This window comes from Grampus griseus (genome assembly GCF_964374135.1).
Source record: "Grampus griseus genome assembly, chromosome: 11".
Taxonomy (NCBI): domain Eukaryota; kingdom Metazoa; phylum Chordata; class Mammalia; order Artiodactyla; family Delphinidae; genus Grampus; species Grampus griseus.
The window spans coordinates 3,691,956-3,719,776 of record NC_139005.1 but is presented as its reverse complement, the minus strand read 5'-3'; the positions used below and the strand labels follow the sequence as shown (position 1 = coordinate 3,719,776).

Here is a 27,821-nt window from a genome sequence, read left to right as displayed (position 1 = left end):
AACACGACCCCACAGGGTAAAGGCTCAGTCCCACAAGACTGTCCCCATTCAGATGCCAGCTGCACGTCCCAAGTTGTTACCCTGTTGTGCTCCACCCTGCAGACCTGCAAGCCCTGTGCTCGCCCAGCCTCAAAACCGAAAAAAGAGCCTGGAGACAGCAACAGAGACATCAGTGGTTTATTGAATAGCGGATTTTACATGTCGGAAGCAAAAGGGTCCTGGAGTGACACCCCGCCGTGCACGGCAGACAGCAGGCAGGACCTGGCAGCGGTGTTGACTCCCAGGGCAAGAGGAAGGTTACCAGTTATAGAGGGGATTGCCATAGGTTGGCCCATCAGTTGGTTACCAGGAAAACAAGCAGAGGGACACACCCCTCACCACCCCTTTGATCAACTATCATAGTGGAGACGTTCTGATCTAAAGATGAGAACAGTCACTAGCTGGGGCTAGGGGCAAGTACTAGGCATTTATTGATTAGGCTGTATGATTAAGAGGGACGGTCAGTCATGTGAGTAGGTGTGGGTGCAGCAGGGACTGGTCGAGCAGGGGATGTACAGAGAGCAAGAGAGCAGCCACCTTGGGGGGCCTCATCATACACCCCCATAAGTCTGACCGACTAGCTGTAAATTCTGAGTTTCCCACCACCCCTCCTCAGGTTCAAAAGCTCTCTAGCGCACGGAACTCAGGAAGGTGCCTTACTTATTATTACCATTTGTTATAAAGGATACAACTGGGGACCAGCCAGAAGGAAGAAATGCCCAAGGCAAGGGAAGATAGGGTATGGCATGGGTGTGGCAACCCCTAGATCTTCCACGGGGTCACCAACCCGGAAGCTCCCCAAGCCCCATCCTTTGGGGCTTCTTATGTAGGCAGAATCGATTAAATCATTGGCCATGGGTGATTAACTCAAGCTCCGGCCTCTCTCTCCTTCCTGGAGGTTGGCGGTGGGGCTGAAAGTTCCAACCTACTGTGGAAAAAAATGTCACCATTTCAGTAATCAACAATGTTGAGACCATCAAGCTATCGGCCACTGCAGCCACCCCCAGCCGTGCACCCTGAGGTGATGCAGGATGGTGAAAAACAAGATACTGGCCCTAGATATTTACGATGCATATGAAAGGAATAATTTCAATGAGCCCAGACTCTTGCATCTTCCCAAACATAGAAAAGTCCTAAAATCATTAACTTGAGATGTCTGTTGTTTGTGATTAGCAGTAATCTTTTGATCTTCGACTACAAGTTTTATTTTTCAGCAAAAACTCCTATGTGTCCTGGCTCCTTCCTTTCCTCTTTGGAACAGGGCGATCTGAGAGGCTGCCTTCCCGTGTAGGGTCCTCAACAGTGTCCTCAAACAAAACATAATTGTGAACTTTTAGGCCGTGCATTTTTTTCAGTCGCCACTTCTAATCACACGGTTGGTTCCTCTGGCCACCAGCCCCCATTCCTGAAACCCACCCAGAGTCACTCCTTAGCATGAACTCAGGTGTAGTTGAAAAAGGGCTCATTGTAAATGACAAAAGGCCCTTCTTTCATTCAGGAAATTCTGAGGGTTTTAGGAGCTCTGCACCAGGAACAAAGACCAGATAGATATTTTTCCTTGTACCACCAATATGTTTCCTTCTCAGCCCTCACTCTCAGTGGCCAGTTAGGAAGCCAGCACACACTTACTGAGCACCTGCTCTATGCAAAGTACCAGGCTGGGAATTTGTTCGTTTAAATGATCAAATATCAATTTCACACTTACTGAGATTTACTGATAGGACTTCTGCTTTTGCAGAAGAAATGAGACATATCATGTGCACTTGAAAATCTAGCCAACTGGATCAAGCCGGGTGTTCTAATGCATAAAGCATGAAAGAGTAAGTACTCAGAGGGACAGAGGCCAAAGCAGTCCAGACCAGGGAGTCAGGGAAGACTTCTTGGAGGAGGCGGACTCAGAGCTGGGCCCTGAAGGCACATACAAGGCTGAGAGTTGGCGCAGACTGTGGAGTGTTCTTACAGGGAGGGAGGATGAACTGAAAACTGCCCTTCATTGAGTCCTAGAAAACAAACGCAGCCCCAGTATGCCTCTGGTCTTCTCACGTACTCTCAGGGGTGGTAAGTTCGAGTCCCAGCTCTTCTTGATAACCCTGGACAGGTCACGTAACCTCTCGGAGACTGAGATGTTCATTACTAAAAGAGGGAAAAGACAGCCAGTCCTGACAGCTTCACAGGATCACTATGGAAATGGGATGATACAAGTGAAAGTTCTTTTTCAACTGTGAAATATAATTAGCATCATTATGAGTTTATATGTCTTTCATTATTTTATCACCTCCCAAGGAGTCATCTCACTATCAGAATTTCGAACTAAAAAGAATAATACTGGAAATGCCCTAGAGATTATTGTAAGAGCTCACACTTACCAACCGCTTTCTGTGTGCCAGGCATCGTTTCCAAGTGTTTTACCTGTTTATACGTTGCCCGGTCCTCACAGGACGTAGGTACTGTCACCTGCTTTTTTACAGATGGGGCGATTGAGGGTTAGGGCCTGTGTGGATGGCATGTGGGTGGCCCAGAGCCTCTCCTTCCCCCACGTCCTATGTACCAGATGCTTTGGTGGCCTGCCCTCATCACGGTGGGAGGACTGACCATTTCCTTGTCCTGTGGCCACATCCAGCTGCTGGCCTCTGTCCCTTTGCCTGGGGGCTTTCTCCAAAGCCATCACCGTGGCCCACTGGAGCGCTGGGGGTTAACACCCTCAGGGGCAGCCTCCCCATGACTGAGGGGTTGACATACAAGTAGCCTGACCCTTTCCCCTGGGGTTGGATCCCTGAGACCTGTGATCTACCCTCGAGTTCCTGGGAGGCCCCAAGCCCCAGCAGCTGCTTGCCCGTTGTTGGCTGGAGAAGGTGCCTCTCACAGGCTGCTTCCCTTCCCACTCCCTGGACAGTGTTTCCCGCGTCCCTTCCAAACAAGCCACTTTCACCCAAATCCCTGTCTCAGTGTCTTCTAAGACACCACCGATTAGAAGCTGAATTGTGTCCCTGAAAGGTATGTTGAAGCCTTAAGCCCCAGGACCTCGGAATGTGACCAGATTTGGAAGTAGGGTGATTATGAATGTAATTAGTCAAGTTGAGATGAGGTCATCGAATGGGCCCTTAATCCATACGACTGGTGATAAGACAGGAGGAGGATGGGGGCAGACACGGGAGGGGAGAGGCCACGTGATGAAGGAGGCAGAGCTCACAGGAGAGATGCAGCCGAAAGCCGAGGACTCCAGGGTGGCCGCCACCTCCAGACGCTGGGAAGAGGCAGTCAGGATCCTCCCTGGAGTCTCAGGGAGCACAGCCTGCTCTGAGACATCTGGATTTTGGACTTCTAGCCCCAGAAGTGAGAGAGACTAAGTTTCTGTTGTTTAAGCCACCCAGCGTTTGGTCCTCTGTTGCAGCGGCCCTAGGAGACTAACACACCTCCTGTCTGAGGCCTTGATTCTTCCTTAACTTGTTCCCTCCCAGGGGTCCGGTAAGACCTGTGAGCATCTCACGTCCTTTGCTGGTGCAGCTCCCTTTCAGATCCTTTGCTCAGCAACCCTCCTGTGTCTTCACAGCTCAACACAACTGGCCTGTCCACCTCTCTTTGACACAGCCAACGCGGAGTTAGTGGTGGACATGTGTGGCGCTGCCACGTAGAGAATATTCCTCCATTGGAGCCTGGGTAATTCATGGGATTTGAATGAATCCTGAAGATGCTTTGGGGCTCTTGACTTCCTAACTGTCTGCTGCAGGAGAGATTCAAGGGAGATCAGGGTCACTTTCAAGTCAGTCTCGGGTGTGGTGTGCCGCAAGGTATCAGCCATTCTCCAGCTCCGTGGAGCCCAGAGTGACGGGGAAGGGAGCTTAGGGCCTTCAGAAGGGATATGGGCTTGGTCCGTGAATGTTCTGATTACAGCAGTTACTAAGCTGTGAATTACTTTGGAGGTCTGGGAAGTGTTCCTGGAAATATCTGAGGGCTGGATAATTTCCATCTGTGAATAAAGACTTTCATGGAACCATTCTGGAGGGAGAGTGGCAGTTTCCCGGCTCTGATAGAGACGGGCAGATAAAAGTGGGCTCTTTTTTCCCTTTGTGATCGTGATGGCCTTTGCCCTTTGCCTCTGGAACGCATCACACCCTTTTCCCTTTTATGGGTGTACTGTCTGGTGGCCAAAAAATCTTGGAGACAGAAAGCTGTGTCCAGCCGGGGCCCAGGACATCACAGGGCTTCATCCAAGTGTGAGGCAGCCAAGCCCATCACAGGGCTTCCACTTTATTTTGAAATGAAAGTAGAAGCACTTCTGTTGTTTTGTCTTCCCTTCTACTTGGAAACCCCACAGATGCTGTGGGAAGATTGCAGGTCAAAGCCAGGGGAGAAAGGAGGCGAACTCATAAAGGGAAATTGTCTGCAGGAGGGACTCTGCCCTGCTCCCTTACTTTCCAAGTTCATTTAGCTCCCTACACTAAGGGACTGAGCATTTTCACAGGGAAATTACTTAATTTTCAGCCATTTCTGGCTTGCCAGAGTTGACGGTAAGAGGAAGAAACAGGATCCTGGGAATAAACACAGTAGGCAGGCCTAGATTTGCAAGTCCCGGGGAATATGAGAAGGGTCTGGCTGACCTATTCTTTTTTAAAAAAAAATAAATCTAGTCAACTATTGACATACAACAAACTACACATATTTAAAACGTATAATTTGATGTTTTGATATATATTTGTATCTACATGTATGTACGTTTGAGTATGTGTGTCTGTCTGTATGTATATGTATATCTCCATGAAACCATCACCACAATTAAGATTTCGAACATATCCACACCCCCAAAAGTTTGCTCTTGCCCATTTGTCATCTCTCCTCTTCACCCTTCCCCACCCTCCCTTATCTCTTTGCTGTCACTATAGGTGAGTCTTCATTGTTTATAGTTTTATATAAGTAGAATCAAATAGGATGCACTCTTTTAGTCCAGCTTCTTTCACTCACAGGATTATTTTCAGATTCATACGGTTTGTTGCTTGGATCAACAGTCCCTTCCTTTCAAAGCTGAATAGCATCCCTTTGTGTGTTTATACCACAATCTTACCAGTTCACCTGCTGATGAATATTTGGGCTGGTTTTGGCTACTACAAATAAAGCTTCTGTGAACCTTTATGGACAAGTCTTTGTATGGACGTATGCTTTAATTCTCTTAGGTAAGTAATATTGAGGAGTGTCATGGCTGTATCAGATGGTAGAAGTTTGTCTGACTTTTCAAGTAATATTGAGGAGTGTCATGGCTGTATCAGATGGTAGAAGTTTGTGTGACTTTTCTAGGAGACCACAAAGTGTTTTCCGAAGGGATTGTACGTTTGTGTACATTCCCACCAGCGACATGTGAGTGTTCCATCCTGTCACCCCACATCCTTGCCAAGACTTGGTCAATCTTTTTCATTTCAGACATTCTAACAAGTGTGTAGTGGCATTTCATTTTGGTTTTAAATTTCATTTCCCTGATGACTAATAATGATGAACATTTTCATGTGGTTATTTGATATCCACATGTCTTATTTGGTGAAGCGCCTGTTCAAATGTTTGTCCATTTAAAAACAACTGAGTTGTTGATTTTCTTTTAAAATTTTTAACATAGATACAGTGTTGTTCGGGCTATCTATTTCTTCTTGAGTGAGCTTTGATATTTAGTGTGATATTTCAAGGAATTTGTCCATCTCATCTAAATTGTCAAATTTATTGGCATAAAGTAGTTCATAATATTCCCTTATTATCCTTTTAAATGTCTGTAGAATTTGTAATGATGTCATCTTAAATTCCTTATACTATAATATGTATCTTCTCTCTTTATTGATCTTCTTAAAGGCCTAGCTTTTAGTTTTGTTGATTTTCTCCACTGTTTTTCTCTATGGTTTTATATTTCATTGATTTCTGTTCTGATTGTTATTATTTTTTCTCCTTACTTTGGGTTTAATTTACTCTTCTTTTTCTAGTTTCTAGAGGTAGAAGATGAGGCCATTGGCCTGAGACCTTTCTTCCTTTCTAATATATTTGTTTAGGGCTATAAATTTTTTCCTGAGCACTGCTTTAGCAATATCCTACAAACTTTGAAATATTGTACTTCTATTTTCATTTAGTTCAAATTATTCTTAAATTCCATTTTCATTTCTCCTTTGAGCCGTGGGTTTCTAGAAGTATGTTACATAGTTTCCACATTTGGAGATTTTCCAGAGGTCTTTCTGTTATTGGTTCTAACATAATTCCATTGTGGTCAGAGTACCACAATGTATGTATGACTAAATCCTTTTAAATTTATTGGAACTTGTTTTGTGGACCAGAATATGGACTGTCTTGGTAAATGTTCCATGTGCACTTGAAAGTGTGTTCAGGATTTTTTGGGTGGATTGTTCTATAAATGTCAAGTAGGTCAAAATAGTTGACAGTTTTGTTCAAGTCTTCTGTATCCTTACTGATTTCTGTCTTCTTGTTTTATTAATTATTGATAGAGGGATAATGAAATCTGAATGTGATTGTGGATTTGTCTAGTTCTCCTTGAAGTTCTATCAGTTTCTGTTTCATGCATTTGCTTTTTGCACCTGTTGTTAGGTGCATATGTGTTTAGATTGTTTTATCCTATTGACGAATCGCCCTCTTTATCATTATGAAATGACTTTATCTCCATTAATATTCTTTGTTCTATAGAATCTACTTTGCCTGATATTAATATGCAGCTTTCCCTTGACTAGTGTTAACATGCTATATATTTTTTCAGTCTTTTACTTTTAACCTATTTGTGTCTTTTTTTTAATATAAATTTATTTATTTATTTATTTACTTTTGGCTGCGTTGGGTCTTCGTTGCTGCGCACAGGCTTTCTCTAGTTGCAGCGAGTGGGGGCTGCTCTTTGTTGTGGTTCACGGGCTTCTCATTGCAGTGGCTTCTCTTGTTGTAGAGCACGGGCTCTAGGTGCGCGGGCTTCAGTAGTTGTGGCTCGCGAGCTCTAGAGTGCAGGCTCAATAGTGTGGTGCACGGGCTTAGTTGCTCCTCAGCATGTGGGATCTTCTTGGACCAGGGCTGGAACCCGTGTCGCCTGCATAGGCAAGCGGATTCCTAACCACTGCGCCATCAGGGAAGTCCCCTATTTGGTCTTTATGCTAAAGTACATTTCTTTTAGGCAGCATATAGTTGGGTTGCCTCAGTTTAGGGTGTCTGCCAGGCTCCACCTGGGTTTCCCCTTCCTGTGCCATGAACTGAAAACTCTTTAGGCAATAATGGGGCATATTTCATTTGTTTCCCATCTCTCAGGAACAAGGCTTAGACTAGAGGGAGGCAAGTGTGGGCCCTTTGGGAGCAAAATTTAAAAAGCTAGTCACTCTCAGATACACAGCTTCGAGAGTGGAATCCTCTACTTGAACCTTAAGAAGACGTTCTCAAGAGTGGGAGTACAGGGTCAGGACCTGAGACTCAACGCCTCTTAATCTGATACTTTAGGGACCTCCCTCCACTCACCCTAGTCCCAGCCCTGCTGGTCACTATCCTTCATTGCCTGATATCCAGCGTCTGGAAAACCATTAAAATAATAATAATAATAAATAAATAAATAAATATATATATATATATATAATCTGGATTTTGGGTTATTTCAACTGGGAGGATAAATCCAGTCCCTGTTCTTCCATCTTTTCTGGAAACAGAAGTCTGGACTTACTCTTTATGAGATGAAAATCCCATACAAAGAGCTTCCTGACTGAAATACCAATGGTTTCAGGCATCCCTGCAAAGAATCTACGAAAGAGCTGTCTTCCTTCATTCAACAGGGAATCAATGAGCACTGACTTTACACCACCTTTGGGCTGATACCTGGGGTTAAAATCAAATAAGAGGAGGTGCCTCTCTCCTAGTGCTCATAGCCGACCTCTTTATAACTGTGAGATTGCCTCTTTCATGCCATGCATCGCCTGTGACATGGGCCAGGGAAGCTGGGAGCCAGAGAAAGTCAGACCTAGAACGGAGAGATCAGGTTTACTAACTCCCAAGCCCAGAATGGCTTTGGGGCTCGCTTAAGCTCACACGGCTGGTCAGTAGTAGTGGATTGCCATGCACTCTATTTTGAGGGCTATAGAGGAGGAACCCAACCCCAAAGACCTTCCTCCACTGCCGGTCACCATGACTGAAATCCACCATTAGAGGGCGAGGAAATGGGAAAATGTATATAGAGGCCACGGTGTGGTGTCTGCCTCCAAGTAAACACTCCAGAAATGGAAGCTGATCTATCAGCGTCTGTGTTCTTGCCGTTGATTTAGATCGGGAGAAATTCTCTGGCCACCGCCTTTCAAGCTGGAAATGTCTGTTTTCCTTTCCCCCTTCTTCTCTGCTCTCTTTGATGGGCTGGCTGATCTGTTAATGATCAGGGCACATTTCCCCTTGTTCCGAGCTTGTGCTGATGAAGAGAGAAACAGGCACTGGTGAGCGGTCCTCTGCTTCCCTCCCATCCCCTCTCATCCTTTTCCAGCCTTCCTCCATCCCTACCATGCCCACTCCTCTCTCTCATCTTCCACCTTCAGGTTCTGAAACGACTCGAAGAAATTGACAGATCTGGATGGCCACGCCCGACAGGAGAGTGGTCTCCAGACCCCGGGGACCTGGCTGGGGGCACCAGGGGAGCGGGGCCTGCCTGGGCTCCCTGGACGACCTGCCGCGTGAGGGGACCCAGGAGCTGGCACCGGCACAGCTGACCATGCTGAGGAAGGCACAGGAGTTCTTCCAGACCTGTGATGCCGAGGGCAAGGGCTTCATCACCAGGAGGGATATGCAGGTAAGAGGGTCCCGGGTTGCACCTGCCCACCTGGAATGCCACCTGGAATGCATGGGTCTCCCTTTCTTGGGCTGGGGCCTGTCCCACGGGAGGTGACGTCTTTATTTTTTTATAAATTTATTTATTTTTGGCTGTGTTGGGAATTCGTTTCTGTGTGAGGGCTTTCTCCAGTTGCGGAGAGCAGGGGCCACTCTTCATCGCGGTGCGTGGGCCTCTCACTGTCACAGCCTCTTCCGTTGCGGAGCACAGGCTCCAGACACACGGGCTCAGTAGTTGTGGCTCACGGGCTTAGTTGCTCCGCGGCATGTGGGATCTTCCCAGACCAGGGCTCGAACCCGTGTCCCCTGCACTGGCAGACAGATTCTCAACCACTGCGCCACCCAGGAAGCCCTGAGGTGACGTCTTTAACAGAAAAGGTGCCGTCAACTCTGTCCTGGAAGGAGGCATCGGCCTAAACTCTCCTGGGAGCTAGATCTCCTGGGTTCTTTCTTTTTCTGGCCTTCACTTGGTGTCAGGCTCGGGAGCTATTTTCTCTGAGTCAGTAACTCCCCAGAATTGTGGAAACTGGTGGCAGCAATATAAGAAACTTAAGTGAGACACGGAGAAGAACCTTCTGGAACAAAGGTGGAAAGGCACTGGCTTGTTACTTTACAACACAGCTCTGAGCTCTGCCCAAGCCACTCCCACGAGGTGCCGTGACTCTCGGTCAGCTCTGTCACGGTGTCACCGAACCAAACTTGGATCTGTTCGCCCATGCACAGTCAAGCCCACCTACTGACCCCAGATTGCGGTGAAAGAAAGGACAGTGTTTACTGCAGGTGCCAAACAAGGAGTCTGGGGCAGCTAGTGCTCAAAACACCCAAACTCCTTCAGACTTCCCTGGCGGTTCAGTGGTTAAGACTTCACCTTCCAATGCAGGGGGTGCAGGTTTGATCCCTGGTCAGGGAGCTAAGGTCCCACATGCCTCAGGGCCAAGAAACCAAAACATAAGGCAGAAGCAACATTGTGACAAATTCAATAAAGACTTCAAAACTGGTCCACAGTAAAAAAAAAACACCTGAACTCCTCAATGGTTTTCAGCAAATCATTTTTAAAGGCCAGGTGAGAGAGGGGAGTCCCAGGGTATGTGATCAGCTCGTGCACAGTTCTCTGGTTGGTGGTGGTCCCAGGGCGGTGTCACAGGGGTTCACACGATCAATCCTTAGGCTCCAGGAGGCCTGGGGGCTATGTGCTCGTGGTCATCAAGTAGCTAATGTCTTCCGTTTGGTGGTGGTTTTAGCATCTGGAAAACAACTCAGGAAATGTACATCAGATACTATTATCCAGGCCCTCCAGAGAGGAGCTAAAGCAGAGGGTATGGGGAAGCGTCTGTCCCGCGAAGGCCCCGTAAGGTCCTGCTTGGTTACAGCAGCGCTAGCAGCCACAGGCAGTGTGGAAACAGCAGAGCGTGACCTGTTCCCAAACAGCTTTACTTACCTACACTGAAGTGTACATTGTATGTCATTTTCATGTGTCACCAAACATTATTCTCCTTTTGATACTGTTTTCAACCATTTAAAAATGGAAAAGCGATTCTTAGCTCTCTGGCTGTGCAAAAACAGGCACTGGGTCCCATTTACAGGGCGGGGTGTGGTTTGCCCACCCCTGGTCTGGTGCCTTCCCAGTGTCTTCCTTAAGTCTCTCATGCTGCAGTCATGATTTCACCCCGAGAATAAAGGAAGCGCGGGCTGCACTGGAGCTCTGACAGCCTCTCTCCACACCGCCCTCCCATCACTCGTACGTCAGGGGCATTTTGGGGAGGGACACATAGCTGCACAAAGCGGGGGAAGACTCGCGATGGGCAGGTTTTCTTTTCTTTTTTTTTTTTTTGCGGTACGCGGGCCTCTCACTGTTGTGGCCTCTCCCGTTGCGGAGCACAGGCTCCGGACGCGCAGGCTCAGCGGCCATGGCTCACGGGCCCAGCCGCTCCGCGGCATGTGGGATCTTCCCGGACCGGGGCACGAAACCGCATCCCCTGCATCGGCAGGCGGACTCTCAACCACTGCGCCACCAGGGAAGCCCAGGTTTCCTTAAGGCTGGTTTTTCAGAGTACGCTGAAGTTGGGCCATGAAATGCAGACCCTCGTTCGTATCCGTCCCGCCTCCACTCGCTGTGTGAGCCTCGTGGCCCGGAGGCCTGTGACCTGGATGGAGCACCGCAGGCCTTTCTCCCACCAGCCCACGGGGTGGAATATTCTGGCTTCTCCCAGACTCTCCCCCGTCCAGTAGGTGCTTCAGGATTTGAGGGGAAAGACCTGGGAACAGTGGTACCTTAGCCCACAAGAGAGCCTGGGCCTCTCTGGTTTTCAGCAATTGACACCTGGTAAATTTCTGCCACTGATACTCATCCCCAAAGCCTCACCCCACCTAGAAGTCCAGCCTAGGTGTGTTTTGAGAAAACCTTGACAACCCCAGCCTGGGAATTCATAGTTGTCCTTCACAGGCCTGTGGCCATGGTGCTTGTAGGAGTGGTTTTAATGGCATGTTTCATTTGTGCTTCTCCTTCTAGAAAGAAAGAAAAGGGAATTCTCTTTTATTGAGGGTCAACCGTGGGTCACATGCACAGTGCAACTCAGCACTCTCACTGAATATACCCCCATTAACCTGCGCCAAAGCCCTCTCTTTAATGAAGGCCGGGATAAACCGTAAAGTGTCAATTGTTGAAGAAATCATTTGCGTTGGGCCCGGCATGAAGTCAGAAGCACCAGATCCCAGACACGCCACAGCAGCCTTGCTCCCTCCGGCCTCACCCCTGGTCCAGACAGCAGGAGGAGGGCGGGGCCTCCCACCAGCCAGTCTGCTGGGTCCGTGGCATTCAGCTCTGCCGGCTGCGGTTTCCTGAACTTTCTGCGTGCCTGTGGACGGCGAAGCATTTGAAAAGTTCAGCTCTTCTAGCTGAGAGAATGATATCACGAGAGAACAAAACTCGTCATCGAAGGGCCGCCTCTCTGCCGCTTTCACGGTCACGTCTGGAGGAGGATGGGCTGGAAGGAGATTTGGGAAGAAAGTCACCCTCTTGTTGTCCACCCTGGGTTCCCCGTGAGGTCCATGCGCCCTTGGTTCTCCTGGCAGGACTGAGGACATCTGCCTACTGCTGTCACCCCTGCACGTACCACGGCAGCCGGTGGCTGGCCCCTGGGTCCTGGTCACCATCTCCTTTTTCACCCTTGGCTCCCAGCACAGCCTCTCGGGACCTGGAGAAGAGCTCACAGCACGCACGCACACCCAGATCCAGATGCCGGGAAAGGCCTGTTAAGGCGGAGAGTGGCTGGGTCAGGGTGGGGAGCCTGGGCAGGAGGGGCCGGCGGGCGAGGGGAGCTGGCACAAAACTGCACACAGTTGCCATCCTTTGAGGGAGGGGGAGGGGCAAGGCTGCTCCCCTCATGCCCCCATTCTTCTTTCTCCTGAGTAACGGAAGAACTCCACCTGCAGGGGGTGAGACAGGCTCCCAGCCATCCGAGAGGTGGGGAAACCCAGGCATCTGAGAGGTGATCGGAGAGCAGCAGCCGTGAGCAAATAGACACCCTGACAGAGCAGGACCACAGACGGAAAGGAGCAGGTCCCCCGGCCGAGGCCAGGATGCAAGCCGCCCGGAGCTCGGGTTGCGCAAGAGCAGGTCCTGCTACGGGACGTTGGATGGATGATACTGACCTGTGAGCGCAGAGTTTAGGCAGGAGTTGGAGGGTCTTCAGCTCCACCCATGGCCCCCCAGACCTCACTCCCTCCTCCACAATAAACCCCTCTGTGTGTCCCATGGAGATCATTCCAGGCAGAACTGGGGTGAAGATTGCTTTGCAGGGAGGGGTCCCCTAGAGAACACAGTCGTGAGCCGGAGGGTCCCTAGTGAGAGGCAGAGGGACACGGGAGGACCAGGCTGGAGAGGGCATGAAGGGACCCCTCCAGTTGGGAGAGGGAGATGGGGACAGGTCGGGCAGGAGATCTCTGAAGACACCAGCAGCCTCCTAAACCCTGTTCCTCTGATTTCTTAGAGGAGTGTAATGGTTATTACCAACGCCAAGTACCCACCCTGCAACACTGCCTGGAATTCCTGGATTAGCCAAACTGTGAAGAACCATCTAGGAGTTGGCCAGCCAGCCAAACCTGGCTCGCTCGCTGCTTCTGTAAGTGCCGTGTAATTGGAACGCAGCCGGGCTCTTTCCTTCTCATGCCATCCACGGCGGATTCCAAGTTGCAGCACGGACTTGGGAAGCTGTGACAAAGGGCTGCAAAGCCTCAAATATGCACGGCCTGGCCTTTACAGGGGCTGCTAGTTGACGCCTGATTTAGGCGAACAAAGAGACGCTTAAGAAATTCTGTGGTGCATTGCCCTGAGTTTTAATCCTGAATCTGCCACTTACTAGCAGTGAGCATTTGTGTAAGTCTCTTAAGCCCTCTAAGCTGTAGCCCCTCATCTGTGAATTATTTATAACTAACTCCCAGCGTTAGAAGAGACTCAGGCGCGTGTGTACCCGCAGAGCACTTAGCCCCGAGCTGGGACCTGGAAATCTCTCCGTAAGCGCTCACTGTGTGTGTGTGTGTGTGTGTGTGTGTGTGTGTGTGTGTGTGTGTGTGCCATTGGGGTGGGGGGACTTATACCCCGAGTCTTAACACAATTCCTAGTGTCCTCCACTCTGTGATGTTTCCAAATTGTGGTAAAATACACGTCACAGAATTCCCCATCTGAAGCATTTTTAAGTGACTATTTCAGTGCCTTTCAATACATTCACATTGTTGTGTAACCCTCAACAGAACTCTCCTTATTTTGCACAATAGAAGCTCTGTCCCCATTAAACACTGACCATCCCCCAGGACCACCTCCTACTTTCTGTCTCTATGGATATAGCTCCTCTGGGGACCCCGTCTAAGTAGAATCATACAGTATCCGTCCTTTGGTGACTGCCTTATTTCACTTAGCAAAATGTCTTCAAGATTCCACATGGTGGCACATGTCAGAATTTCCTCTCTTTTTAGGGCTGGATAAGATTCCGTTTTATCTATTTACCACATTTTGTTTATCCATTTGGCCGTCGATGGGCACTTGGGTTGGTTCACACCCTTGGGTGGGGTTGCTGGGTCATATGGCAATTCTATTTTTAATATTTTGAGGGATCCCACACTGTTTCCGCAGCGGCTGCACTGTTGTACTGGGAGGTCAAGTGCAAGTCATCTGTCTGCCTCAGAGATCAAGAAGGGGCATTTCTGCTGGAGAGGGTCCCTTCTGTTCGTCTCTAGTTGGTGCTGCTCTTGTTTGTGTCCAGTCTACATGAGCGAGGCCAGTTTGGCTTCTTAGAGGACATTTGGCCATGTCTAGGGACATTCTTGGTTGGAATGACTGGAGAGGGAGATGCTACGGGCGTCTACTAAGTGATGTCCGGAGATGCTGCTAAATGTCCCGTAAAGCACGGGACAGCTCCTCCCCCACCTCCCTCTCCAGCAAAGAATTCATCCCGAGATGTCAATAGCACGGAGGTTGAGACTCCCGTCTGCACCCAGCCGTCAGCCTGAACCAAGCACATCAAGGCACCAGGCAGAATCAAGGGAGATCCCGCCTCTGGACCTCACAGTCCCATCCTGAAGATGTCTGGTGCTTCTGGGCTCTACCGCAGGGAAGAGAGTGGTTGGTGCTGGGAGAAGGGTCTGAACAGGAGGCTTTGGGAGCCTGGAAAGAGGGAGAGATTAATCTGGCTGTAAAGGTGGATCTCCTGGTTTTCTCTTTAATGAGCATTTCCCTTAGATGCATTTGCAGCTGTGCAACCCTTGGCTTTCAGCTGCACGAGGCATGTTGCGGGCTGGTGACCAGGAAGGTAGAGGGTCCAGCTGGGCTGTAGCGGGAGACAGCGTTTTCCCCGGCTCTGGGAGCCTGCGCCCTCAGCATGGCTCCTGCAGGATTGTTTCCTGTTCCACGCCCCAGTTTCTAAGACCTCGCCGAGCATCCCTGGGTGGGGGATGGGGGCTGGTCAGGATCTAGTGGATGGGGTCTAGACCAGTGCTCCGTGGACAGGAGCTCAGGACCGCCTGCTATCACTCGTAGTCACTCGTTTATTGATGCACTTGTTCAACAAGTATCTAAATACCACCTGGTTGTCAGCGTTGGGCTAGATCCTGGGGCCATGACAGTGAGCAAAAGTGAACGGGGTCCCTCTTCCCAGAGCTTCCAGGCCACTGAAGGAGCAGACATTCATTCACTAATCGCATCCATCAGTATGTAAAGTACAAAGTGAGGTGAGACTTACGAACGAAAGAAATGTGTTTGGGGGCGCGTCTGGATCGCTGGTCCAAGCCGGGGGCTGCAGAGCCTTCCTGAGGAAGTGATGCAGGAATTCAGAGTTCAGAGGAAGCAGGAATTTAGAGTGAACAGGAAGGCGGTGGAGGGAGGCCACGGTTGGAGGGAGCGTGGAATCGTGAAGAGCCACTGGTTGGGCCGTGGACAGAGTGAGGAGGGCGAGCCTGCCTTCTCCCCGACTCCCTCCCCCCCACCTGCTCTTCCAGGCGGGAGTGGGAGACAGGATCCACCCGTGAAGCAGGATTCTGGAAGGCTGGCACGGGTGGTGCTGGCCGGGCTGACTTTTGGTGGCAGGGGTGGGATAGCAATGAGAGAAAGGAATTAAGGATGCATGGACGCACGGAGAGCCCTTAGCTGACAGCGGAAGCCCCGAAGGGGAAACTGCTTCTTTATCCCAGCCTGGCCTCCACTGTGACTTTAGGGAAATCTCAGAGCTTCATGGGTCATCAGCACCATGGAATGAATCGTCGCGTCCCTCTCCACCTGGCTTGGCTCCTTTAGTTAAAAATGTAGACAGCGCTAGGTACCCAGGGGACAAGAGCAGAATAAGTTGGTTTTACAGGGCTCTGCAGGCCCAGAAGAAAGATAAATAAGGGGTAATTATGGTTATGAAGACTAAAGGATTTTTCGGGTAGGGCCAGTAAAGAGAGGTTGAGGCATCAGGCATGTGCAGTTTGCAGAGAAGGCTGGAGAAGCCCTCGGTACTACTTTGGCAGGACGTGAAGAGGGAGGATGACTTGGAGAATGTCATACTGCCCTCCCCAGCTTCAGTGACAGCAAGAGGAGGAAGCTGGTTTGAGACAGAGACAAGGAATGGGATTAGAGCATGGGAAGGACTTGGGGTCAGAAGTGTTGTTGGGTTCAGGGATGGCGCCTGAGGCGGGGTGTGACCTAGCTTTTCCTGGGTGATGCTAACAAGAGTACGGGTGCCCACGTGTGGGTATTTTGGGCAAGAAGCAAGTTGAGGGTCCCATTGACTCTGCAGTTCCTTTCAGCCCCCTTCTGGGTCCAGCACAGAGTGAGAGACCACATTTTAGAGATCACATTCAGGCAGAGGGTAGGGAGGGGGGCAGGATTATCCCAAGGAAAGGACTGGAATCTTGGGTTTTCACCCTGCCTCCAATGTGATGCCTTTAGCGTCAGATGGAGCTAATGAACTTCCTGCTTGTGAACTTGACTCCATCCTCGCCCTGCATTCTCTGCCTTTGGCTTTGACACAGCTGGTTTATGGATTGTTGACAAGACAGAGATTCTGCTGTTCGCTCAGCAGACGCACTTCTGGAATCCTTGCACACACTCTCACTTACCTTCCTTTTTAAAAACCTCATTCCTATGTAATTCAGTGACTCTAAAGGGCTCCCACATCATCCTGTCTCCCCACGTTGTAATGCATCATCGTCTCTCTTAATGCAAGTACCTGCCAAATTAATCGTTATGGCTTCTCAGCTAGAAGGGTGGCTGAGGGTCAAACCGAGTGTCTCGCAAGTTACGTTATGGGCTTTCACACCTGCCAGCTCTTTTTGACTGTTCAGATGGGCGTGTACCTTCCTTCCTGTGGCCCCGTGGTCCTTGTCTTCAGCTGTCAGTCACTTCCACAGTGGCAATTTTGTGCAGTCGTCCCTCGGGGAGCTGGGAGGATGGGGGAGGGTCAGCTGGGCTGTAATGAACTCCCCTGGGGAGTCTTCATTGGGAGGATTTGATTATTAGGGTAGAAGAGGGTACTTGCTTCAACGATGCAGATTAACGTTGGCCTGGGGCCGCCGGTGCATCAGGCAGAGGCCAGAGGGAAGCAGCCACAGCTCAGCCACTTTGCTCCTCAGCCATCAGTGTCTGCCCTTCTCTCCCTGCGTGGTCTGGGGCAGCCCAGCACTCAGGTCCAGTGACCTCACACCCCATCTTGGTCAGCTCCCTTTTACAACACAAATACTCTTTTTTTTTCAAGTTTTTTTTTTTTTTTTTTTGATGTGGACCTTTTTTAAAGTCTTTATTGAATTTGTTACAATATTGCTTCTCTTTTACGTTTTGGTCTTTTTTGGCCGCGAGGCATGTGGGATCTTAGCTCCCCAACCAGGGATTGAACCCACACCCCCTGCATTGGAAGGCGAAGTCTTAACCACGGAACCGCCCGGGAAGTCCCACACAAATACTGTCATCCATACCTTAAGGCAGTGGCAGTTCATGTCTTTTCAGGAAGTAGTTGAGAGCCAGCAGGGAGTAGGAGTGGGGGGCAGGCTGCTATGATGGGTGCGTGTCACCCAGTGGCCTTGTCCAGCTCCTCTTCAGAGCTAAAGGACCATAGTGTGTGTCCACAGAAACTGCAGCCCTGGGACATGAGTGGCCTCCATCAGGGAAGGCTTCTGAGAGTGTGACCCACACCTGCATGGCAACAGGGGGACAGAGGGAGGGGCTTGGGCAGAGCAGGTGAAACCAGAGTGAAACCTGGCTGTGCCGTTCACTCACTGAGTGACCTTGGTGGGTCAGCGGCCTTGGTGGGGACCTTCTGCTCCCCCCTTTCTTTCTCTACCTCCCTCATACGTTTTACTGAATGCCTTCCCTGTGCCGGGTACTGTGCAATATTCTTTACATTCATTATCCCATCATCCCACTGGACCGCACCGTGTCATGCAGGTGTTATCCTAAACGGGATTCAGTCCCATGCAGTTCTGGTCCTTTACGGCTGTGAGCAGTGCCAGTTTTGAAATCAGACCTGGATTTGATCCCGGCCGTGTCACTTAATGGCATGGACAGGTCATTTAACATCATGCTTCATCTGTAAAAGGGGGATAGTAATGCCCACTTCAAAGAATTGTCGTGAGAATTAAATGCAAACATATATGTAATAAATTATATATAAATATAGTAATAAATGTACACATATTTACTTATCAATCATCCCGCAAGTTGCCTACCACGTGAGTAGGCAACCAAGAGATGGTGGATGTCCTGATATTCAGAGGAGGAGAAGGGTGGTGAGGTTTCAGAGTCTGGCTTCTGGCTTTTGTCAGCGGGGCGGAAGGCGCTGCCCCCCTCGGCAGCCGTCCGTGATGAGCGGTGTTAACCAGCCCGGTCTGGATCATTTTCAGAGGCTGCATGAGGAGCTGCCCCTCAGCCTGGAGGACCTGGAGGATGTGTTTGATGCCCTGGATGCTGACGGCAATGGCTTTCTGACCCCAGCGGAGTTCACCACTGGATTTAGTAAGTTCTGGTGGACGCTGGGGCCCCAGGGTATGGGTTGGCCTAAAGCCATATAAGGGGCATCCCTGCCCCACCCGCTCCGAGGGTCCATGAAGCACAGGCTTTCCTGCCTCCTGAAGGTTCCAGGCTGCGGGTCACTTGCTCTCTTTTCATGGTCCACCTCCGCTGCTCACACCACTGCCCCCTCGGTGCCCACCGCGCTGTCACTGCCAGGTCCTCTCCTACTGGAAAGTGGCGAGGAATGAGCGGAGAAGCTCTTGCGGGAAGGTCAGCTTAAGAGGGGGCTGAGACGGGATTTCCAACCTGTCCGTTTCTGCCGAGAAAGCAGTGGACAAGAGTGGGAGGCTTGTGCGGCTCGTTTCAACCTGAGTGTGGCTGAGTCCTCCAGGTTGAGGGGCAATAGCTTTCAGAGGAATTTGTAAAGGGTTGGAATAGACCAGTCGTTCTCAAGGTGACCAGGAGGAAAAACAACTGAGAGGCGTGAACAAGATGAAAAAAAAAGAAAACCAGATACACCATCAGATCCAATACTGATCAGATATTGATTACAACAAGCATGGGTCAGACAAGTCCCCACACGTGTGCCTCCTTCAAGGTGCCAGGCATTTGCCTGGAAGTATCTGAGGCCTGTCCTGACCCGCAGGAATTTATCATTGGATTCGTACCGTCGAATTCACTTACATTCGTGTGAGTGTGAAGCACAGTGATGCTGGCGGCCAGGATGGCTAGGCGACAACACAGAGCACAGGCAGGCGGGCTGCTCAGTGCGACGGGGGAAGGTCTTGTTTAGGGAAGAAATCAATGAAGAGACGATTCTAAGCCGGCCTTTCAAAGGTTAAGATCCACAAAGGTGCCGTAGTACCCGCCATGCGCTCTGCCCTTCCCAGATTCTAGCATCTCTGGCAGAATCTCATCCAGGTAGCAGAGACATGAGATGCGGAGCACGGCCTCCAAGGAGCTTGGCTACAGGGAGTCTGGCCTCCCCTTTTCTCCTCTCAGCTGAACCTCAGTCGATTCCTGGCAGCTGAGGAAACACAGGTCTTCCCGGGCGAGTGTTGCCTAATCCAGATCTTGTGCCCGTGCGTCCCCCAGGTCACTTCTTCTTCAGCCAGAAGAAGCCGAGTGAGGAAGATGGAGCTGAGCACCTGGCCCAGCTCCAGGAAGAGAAGGTGTATCAGACCAGAGGGTGTGAGGATCTGGGTGACATGGACGGAGATGAGGAAGGCCAGTTCCAGCTGCTGATGGACAGGCTTGGAGCCCAAAAGGTTTGGCAAGAGTAAGTGGCGACTGTGGTCTGGGGGATGGAGCCCAGCCTAGGGGCAGCCTCCCCATCTGTTCTGTCCAACCTTAACGCCTGCTAAGCCCTCAGCCAAGCCCTGGGTCCCTGCTTCCAGCTGGGCCACCGGCCCCGTGCAGCCTGCCCTTGGCCATGACCTGTCTGCGTCAGGGTCTAGGGCTCTGCCTCTGCTTTTTGCATTATTTTCAGGGAAACGCTCCTATCCCCTGATCTCCCACACGCCTTCCTCAGCCCCTGCCGTCCACAGTCAGTACAGTCTTTGGCTTGGCCTTGCTCCCTGAGGGCTGCCCGCCCATCAGAGGGCTGTGCAAGGGTTGAAACCCTTGAGGGTTTCGGTGCGTCCCGCCTAAGGCTTCCTGTCACCATCAGCTCACCAGCATCTCCACCTCCGCTGGGTCTCTGGGGCCGCAGTGCGTCCCACGTGCTGTGCTCCCGCCAAAGCCACCTTACACGGAAGCGTCTGCGTGTCAGATCCCTGCGGCGAACCAGCCCTGTTCTGGGAGCCGAGGTGGGAGGTGAACCTGTTTCTACCAGCTGATCACTTGGGTGGTCAGTAACTCAGCGAAAATTTTAGGTGGCTGCCGCTTCAAACCAAACGTCATACCCCCATTTTTTTTTTCTTTTTTGCAAAAAGTGTTTTGTAAGAAAGAGACGCATAGATGTAAACCCAGACCTTTGCCATTAATTGAAATGAAGTCAAGTGATGTTGTAGCTAGTGGAAACCAGAGAGTCGCCCGAAAAACATGGAGTAACTTCCGCCCCTTGCCTTTTTGTGTTGGGGTCTCCAGGTCTTGGGTTGGGTGTGTGTTTCATGAGTGAGGGGGGAATGGCCTGATGGTTGGAGCTGGTGTGTCTGGAGCTTGGGAAGAAGAAGACTGTGGAGGAGAATGATAAAGGGGAAGCGAGAGAGAGGGGCCTTCACACAGCATGCAGGCCAAGAAGGCATGTATAGCTCCTGGCGTCTTTTAGGTTGTGGCAGAGTTGAGACAGGCTGGCAGAAGCCTGGGCAAGCCAGAGGGGACACTAGCTCCACCGCTCCAAGGACGAGAGACCAGAGCCCAGTGACCATGCCCAGACCCCGTGAAGGCTCGTCCTGGAGGAGGGGGCAGGAGAGGGCAGTGTGGGCGAGCCAAGGGACTGTCATGAAAGACAGGCATCTCTCTGCCCACCCATCACTTCTGGACCGCCACCCTCCTGCAGGGCTCTCAAATCAGAGTTCACCAGAGGTTTCTCTGAGGACGTCAGACAAAGGCCCGCGCAGGGCCGAGCCAACACGAGAGCTCCTGGAGAAGAGAAGGCTCTGGGGAAGGTTCCAAGAGTGGTCGATAAAAACCCACAAACAGGAGATGGTGCCCGGCCACTGTCATCCTCCTTGAAGTTAAACAAGAAGGAAGTGGGCTTTTGCTGCAGCGTGAGGGAAAACGGTCCAGACTGTAGGACCCCAGATGAGGAAACAGAGGAGGCTGGAAAACTTCAGAGGTCTTTAAAGATCTCAGCGACCACGATGGTTTGCGTACTGTTCTGGAAGCAGGGAGATGGATGGACTGACCACCCGGAACCCTCTCTCACCCTGCACCCCTGTATCCTTCCAAGAGAGTGGCCTTGGCTTTGTCCAAAAGTGGTGGACAGAGCGCCTGGGCTCCCGGCTCTTCTCGGTGCTCCGACTGGCTGAGTGATTAGACAGCTCATCGGCCTTGGCCTAATTTTCATCCAGCGTTGAGAGGCTTATCCCTTCTCCAGAAATCTGGCGGGAGGTGATGTGGCCACGACCAGGAGGTCCAGGTAGCTTTGGAAGAGCGTCAGGTAGGTCTGCAAATCTCACTGGAGGCCCTCACCCTAATGGTTCTCTGCCAGGCTGCAGCAGGAACCCAGGGGATGGGAGCAGACAGACCTCGGCCAGCAAGGTGCATCTTGATTTCATAATGCATTTACCTTGTGAGGGGCAACCTGCCACAGTGATGGGAAGTCATCATGGTATCTCCCAGAGACCCTTTATCTCGGAACCCTTTGTGCAATCCCCATTGTATCTACAGCCCAGTAGAGCGACAGCCACAGCGTGTTCTGTATGGGGGAAAATGGAAATTATTCTGGGAAACAGGAGGCTCCTTACCTCCCCTTCTCTCGTTTTCTAGATCTCTCATGTCATCCAGATCAGTGCTAGGTTTTCAACAAATAATAAATACTTGTTGGGTGGATGGATGGGAGGATGGATGGAGGGTGGATGGAGGGATGGATGGTTGGTTGGATGGATGGGAGGGTGGATGGATGGATGGATGGGAGGGTGGATGGGTGGGTGGGTGGGTGGGTGGATGGATGGATGGATGGGTGGGTGGATGGATGGGTGGGTGGGTGGATGGATGGGTGGGTGGGTGGGTGGATGGATGGGTGGGAGGATAGATTGATGGATGGATGGATGGATGGATGGATGGATGGATGGATGGATGGTCTAGATGAGTTGGTGGATGTTTGGGTGGAATGGAGCAAGGGAAGGAAAGAGGGAAGGAGGGATGATTGGATAGATGATCAGGTAACTGACCAGAAGCAGGTTCATTTCTCGGTGGGCCTCTTCTCTGCTGGGCGCAGAGAGTAACACTTACACCCCAGGCACATTACTAACATGGCACTATCAAGTATCACTTTTGAGTAAAATTTCTCAGATATAGTGCTTGTTACACAGCACAAGGGATTTTATTCTTTATCCTGAGGGTCCCTAGTTGTAGCTGCCTTCAGATCACAGTGGTTTTAGAATTTAATGAGTGAGATCAGATGCCCCTCTGGCTGTCTGTCTGATCACTGGCTGTAGACTGTTGAGTTTCTCCAGAGGCAGAGCAGGTCCATGGGTGTGCTGCCTCCCGCCCCCACCCCCATCACCGTGACCGTGGCCCGTGTGTCTCCTCTGCTGAGCGCCAGCGTGCCTGTTGGGGAGGGAGCGGTTCTAGGCACGCCACTCTGTGTCTGTGCCTCTCTGCCAGGCTCCGTCCTCCCGACTCCCCACCCGTCTCTCCGTGTGTGCACACACATCTCTCAGGCTTGCTCCTTCCCTTGCTTTCTCCTGTCACGCCCGCTGCCTCCGGGCCCCAGTGGGCTGCTGCATCTTCCCTTCCACTCCCTGCGGTGACAACCGCTTCCTGCCATCCGTCAGATGCCACGTCCTTCGCTCTCAGCTGTGAGGCCCATCCCTCCTGGGGCGACAGGCTCGCTGCTCCAGCTCCACGGCGCCTGTCCTCACACGCGCGGAGCTCCCGTCCTCCCGCTGCCTCCTGGCGTTTGCAGATGCTCCTGGCCCGCGGCTCCGTGTGCTCAGCAGCACCAGCTCATCGCGGGAGACAGAAAGCAGAGCTGTTGAGTGTGGTCATTAGGAGGCCGGCATGGCTCCTGGCTTCATCACTTCCCAGCGGAGTGATCTGAGACCGCTCGCCTCACCCCTCTTCATCCGTCCCCTCCCCCGTAAACGGGGGTGTTAGCAGCGCCTGCCTCACTGGAAGGTCAAATGAGCAGACGTGCATAAGGCAGCCAGCATGCGGCAAGCGCTCAATAAATGTCAGCCCCTGCTGTCACTGTACTGACGGTGATAATGATGCTCTAGCCATCGGTGTCACACCTGGGGCCTCCGTGTGTCCCACGAAGCCTCATGTCCACGCTCCCACCCTAACGCTCCTTTTTCTCTCACAGTGAAAATGACGTCAAGCAACTCTGGCTGCAGCTGAAGAAGGACGAGCCTCACTTACTGTCCAACTTTGAGGATTTCCTGACCAGAATCTTCTCGCAGCTCCTAGAAGCCCACGAGGAGAAGCATGAGCTGGAGTGCGCCCTGAAAAGGTGGGTACCGGTCTCAGCCGCCCTCTGTACAGACGCGTGCAAACCAGACACACCTCTTCTGTCTTATGTTCGGTGACGCCGCCTTATGACCACCCTCCAGAGCGGGGGGGGCCTGTGGCTGTCCCCGGGTATCTATTTCTAAGCCCTCGCTCACAGGTATTAGGCCCTCACCACGTGCTAGGCGCGATCCTAAATTCCTACACAGCCCATTGGGATATTTATCATTATCCACAATTTACCAATGGGGAAGTCGAGGCACTGAAAGGGTAAGGAACACGCCCCCAGAACACACAGTGTGGAAGTGGCAGAGCCAGGACTCAGAGCAAGATGGTCTGGTGTCCGAGACCCATTAGAAACCACTGTGTCTGCCTTGGGGCGGTAAGGCCCTGGCCTACGGCACCTACCCCATCTCTGGACCAGCCCCCGGCCCTCCTGCCGTCTCACTCCCGTCACGGTGTTAAGTTTCTCCTGCTGCCCTCCTGGCCCCGGGCTCTCTCCAGATATTTAGTGCTTTCTAGAACTCCTCCTGTACTGGAGGACGCCGCCCCAGGCAACGTGCTTGGGGCCTGAAGAAGCTGCTTGGGAGCCGAGCCTGAGTTGGCCAGGCCCCGGGCGCCGCAGGGGCGGGCTCGCCAGGTGGGTGTCCCTTGGCCTGCGGGGACGAGTGTGCCAGCAGGGCACTGTGCTTGTCCATACTCATCAACGATCGTTACCGCGAGGAGCTCGATGTTGTGACCCACGGCGTAACTCAGGACAGCTTACCGTCCTGAAGCCTCAGCCAGAACGCGGGCTGGGTGGGGGGCGAGCTGGGAAGCACCCTGGGGAGATCCTCCCAGGGCCCCTTGTCCCACCCGGAGATTTGCTCGTGTTCCATAGGAATCCTCAGCGATTCCAACAGAGACCACAAGAAAGCACACAAGCCCCTAATTTAGAGAGAGATCACCACGCGTGCGGACCGCTGTCCGGGCACCGCCCTGAGCTCCCTTTCATCTCATGCCTCCCCCCATCAACTCTAAAGTAACTTGCTGAGGCCCACTGGCTCTACACAGGTCTGGAAGAGGACCTTTCGGACCCTCAATTATGAGCAATCGTGGCCATGTGGTGCTGGAGGGAACACGGTCGGGCTAGAGGAGTGTTCAGAGCATTCTGGGGTGAGGCTCCCAGGGCTGGGAGAGAGAGGGGTTGAGGGTATACGCTATAGAGCCTTTAGCTGAATAAGCTGTGAGTCAGAGCTGAGTCCGAATCTTGGTTCTGCTGCCTACTAGCTGTGTGACTTAGGCCAAGTTACTTAACCTCTCTGAGTTGCAGCTTCCTTATGTGTAAGATAGGGACGGTAATACCCGTGTCATAGACCTGTGAGGATTACATGTCAGTATTTAGAACAGTGTGGGCACTTAGTAAGTATTCGATGAACGTTAAAATAATAACATTTATTACTATTTTAAATAAGTATGTCTGTGAGTCTTGGAGGATTTGCCTGGCTGAAGTGGAGAGCTGGAGGTGAAGTATAAGGATCCCTTTATCCTTCCAGACAACACAGTGTAGAGCTTTGCTGTCGAAGTCTAGTCTATGGAATCACCTGGAAGCTTCTCGGGAATGCAGAGCCTCAGGCCTCGCCCCAGGCCTACCGACTCTGCGTTTTAACAAGATGTCCAGGTGCCTCTTGCGTGGATGTGAGAAGCAGGCCCAGGGAATCAGGAGCTCTGGGTCAGAGTCGTGTGTGCTCTCCAACCAGCTAGCTCTGTGACCTTGCTCTGGTCTCTTAGCCTCTCTGAGCCTCGATTTCCTCACGTGTAAAATGAGGCTTATTTTCTGCCCCTCACCACCCTTCTCTCTGAGTCCAGCACTGCTCACCCCAAGGAGCCACAGTGAAAGTCAGGGGCACCCCCAGAGGGGACGGCTCCCTTGTTTCCGAAGGAGACAAGGGCCGGAATGGCTGCAGTGACCCAGCTCGGGGCCCAGAATCTTACCTGCAGGGGGCCCCTCTGCTGGCCTGCACCTCCGCAGGGAGAGACTTACTGCAGAGCCTCTTGGGCCATACATCCATCTCTAAGTGGCCTGCATTCGTGTTTTGGTTCCAATTCAATGATAGTTAAAAAGTTCTTGAGCTGAAAGTCAAGGTCACTCTCAGCTGCATGGTTGAAACTAGCTCAGCCAGGATTTCCAGTCTTCTGTGCCCATCCTCCGTTCATATGCCTGCCAGCTACCCCTGCCCCAGGTCAGCTGATGGAGTCCACTCTGACCGGGGGACTCGTGTGGGCTCGGGGCTCACTGAGCTCTCTGGCAGTCCTTTTCCCAGAGACCTGTAGCGAGCAGAGCACTGCAACAGGAGACAGGAGCAACCTGAGGTCCTGCCCAGGCACCGCCACTGACCAGCTGTGTGACCTCAGGCAATGTGCTTTACCTCTCTGTGCATCTGTTTCCTTACCGGCAACATTCAAGAACGGGATTGGTGGTGTTCAAACTTTCTGATTGTGACTGGCCAGAAGACACGTGCTTGACTTTGCAGCTCCCACACATTTGTGTGTGTGAATAACTGAGACAAAAGTTTCATGAAACGTGTTCACCCTCGTGACATGTGATGGGCTCTGAGGTTTTCTCTCAGAGTCTCTTGTGTTCTCTTCTCTTCTGTTAAAGAAAGAAAAAGGTTGTTCACATCTTGTTTCCAGGTTCCTCCTGGACCAGGGGATCCCTGAAGGTCCTTGCAGTGTAGAAGTCAAAGAAAAAACTGAAACCCCAATGGGATGCAGAATAGTTAGATGGGAGGTTTACAAATGGCTCAGCACGAGGCTGAGTGATTCTGGGACATCTAGGAGGCGAGTTTGGGGGTTTGGGCTTGTTTGCAGGAGGGGCCCACTCTGGCTGGTGAAGGGAGAGAAGGGAAGGTCTGGGGCATCGTTTGACTCGGGCAGCAGTCTGGGGAGCCCTGACTGTCAACGCATCTCCCGGGCTCCGCCATAAGCCGGCTGTTCAGTCCAGGGGCTAACATGTCACTCCATCTGGGAAATGAGCGCTCATCCCAGAGAGGGCGACGAGACTTGACTGCTGTGCACAGCCGAGGGCTGGGCACCGGGCTACCGTCGCGTGTGACTAGTAGCTGCCATGTAACGGGCACTTACTCTGTGCCAGGCTGAGCTGAGCCAACGGAGCACAGAGTCCCCGTCTTTGAGGAGTTTACGATCACACCAGTGAGGCAGAGCCGTAAAAATGCTGCCGCACAGCCGACCAGGAAATCCCCGTGCTGTTGAAACACCTGACAGCGTGGCCATTGGCAGCAGTGGCCTCAGCTGCCTCCCCCTTTTCCTAACCACACACCTCGTTTCTCTGTCTCACGGGGCCCAGAGACTTGCGACCGACCTGGGGGGGAGTCCTGGTCCCAGGTCCCCAGCCTAGCCGTGTCCCTCAGGGTTACAGTTTCACTGCAGTGAGTGAGAAAGGCCCCCCTGCGGCATCCTCCAGGGTCACCTCCAGCCTCTAGGAGGGAGGATGCAGCGGGGGCAGTGCTTGGGCTTGACATCTTGAAGCTGATGTCCAGAGGCGCAGGCTCTAGGGCAGTGTCAGAAGCAACTCCCGGCCTTTCCTCCCGGCCGTGTATTTTATTTTCTGACCCTGCATGTCGGGAGCAGAGGAAAGAGGCAAGCCTGGGGGCCTTCAACCTCCCACCCTCTTGCCTTTGGGACAGAAGTTGAGAAAACCTCAGATCTGAGTTAGACTCTGGGTTCCGTGTTTGACACTGGCGCGTGTCCACCGAGAAGCAGCCACGGCCCGGCGGGGTGAGGTGGGGGCCAGGTGGAACGCAGGGCCCTGGGCTGGTGCCCAGCTCGTCTGCGGCACCTCCAGAGTGACTGCATTCCCTCCACTTCCCTCGGAGGAGGAGAGGGTCAGATTGCAGCCGAGCCGCTTTTCTCTGTGTGCACCACGCGGAGGCTTGGCGAACCTTACATTTTACCGTGGGAGACGTGGTTTGACGTGAGGAGGAACTTCTGGCCGTCAGAGCTACGAATTCCTTTGCCACTGAAAGCACCCTGCCCAATTATGTTGATCTGGAAAAAAAACCTTGAGCTCTCCAGAAGTAGAACGATGCTGCCTGGAGGCAGCAGGAACTTCAGACCTTTCGCCAGTAGGGGATGCTGGGGCCCTGCTCCAGGAGGGCCTCGTTGCCTTGGTCTGGGGTGAGGGCTCCGAGTCTGCGCGTATAAAATATCCTGGGGGATTCTGACTTTGGACCCGAGTTGGAATCTGCCAGAGGAGTTGCCCTGGTTGAGTTCCTTACCAAGATCTAACGTGGAGGATGGGGGTAAGAATGGATTAGGCTGTGTCTGGGGAGTGCTTTGAGCTCTTTGAAGAAAAGTGCTTTCGAGATTAAAGGCA

The 27,821-nt window shown here is 51.9% G+C and overlaps 1 protein-coding gene across 1 annotated transcript in view; it reads left to right on the top strand.

Moving 5' to 3' along the window:
- Positions 1-8,602: 8,602 nt before the first annotated feature.
- The window catches only part of CRACR2A (calcium release activated channel regulator 2A), a gene marked incomplete at both ends in the record, with an annotated part of 69,824 nt that continues 50,605 nt past the window's right edge, over positions 8,603-27,821 (top strand). Inside the window, 4 exons of the mRNA XM_082666307.1 lie at positions 8,603-8,818; positions 18,223-18,334; positions 19,427-19,610; positions 23,304-23,450. Of these exons, the coding sequence (XP_082522433.1) occupies positions 8,603-8,818; positions 18,223-18,334; positions 19,427-19,610; positions 23,304-23,450 (659 nt within the window). The remainder of the gene's footprint in view (positions 8,819-18,222; positions 18,335-19,426; positions 19,611-23,303; positions 23,451-27,821) is intronic.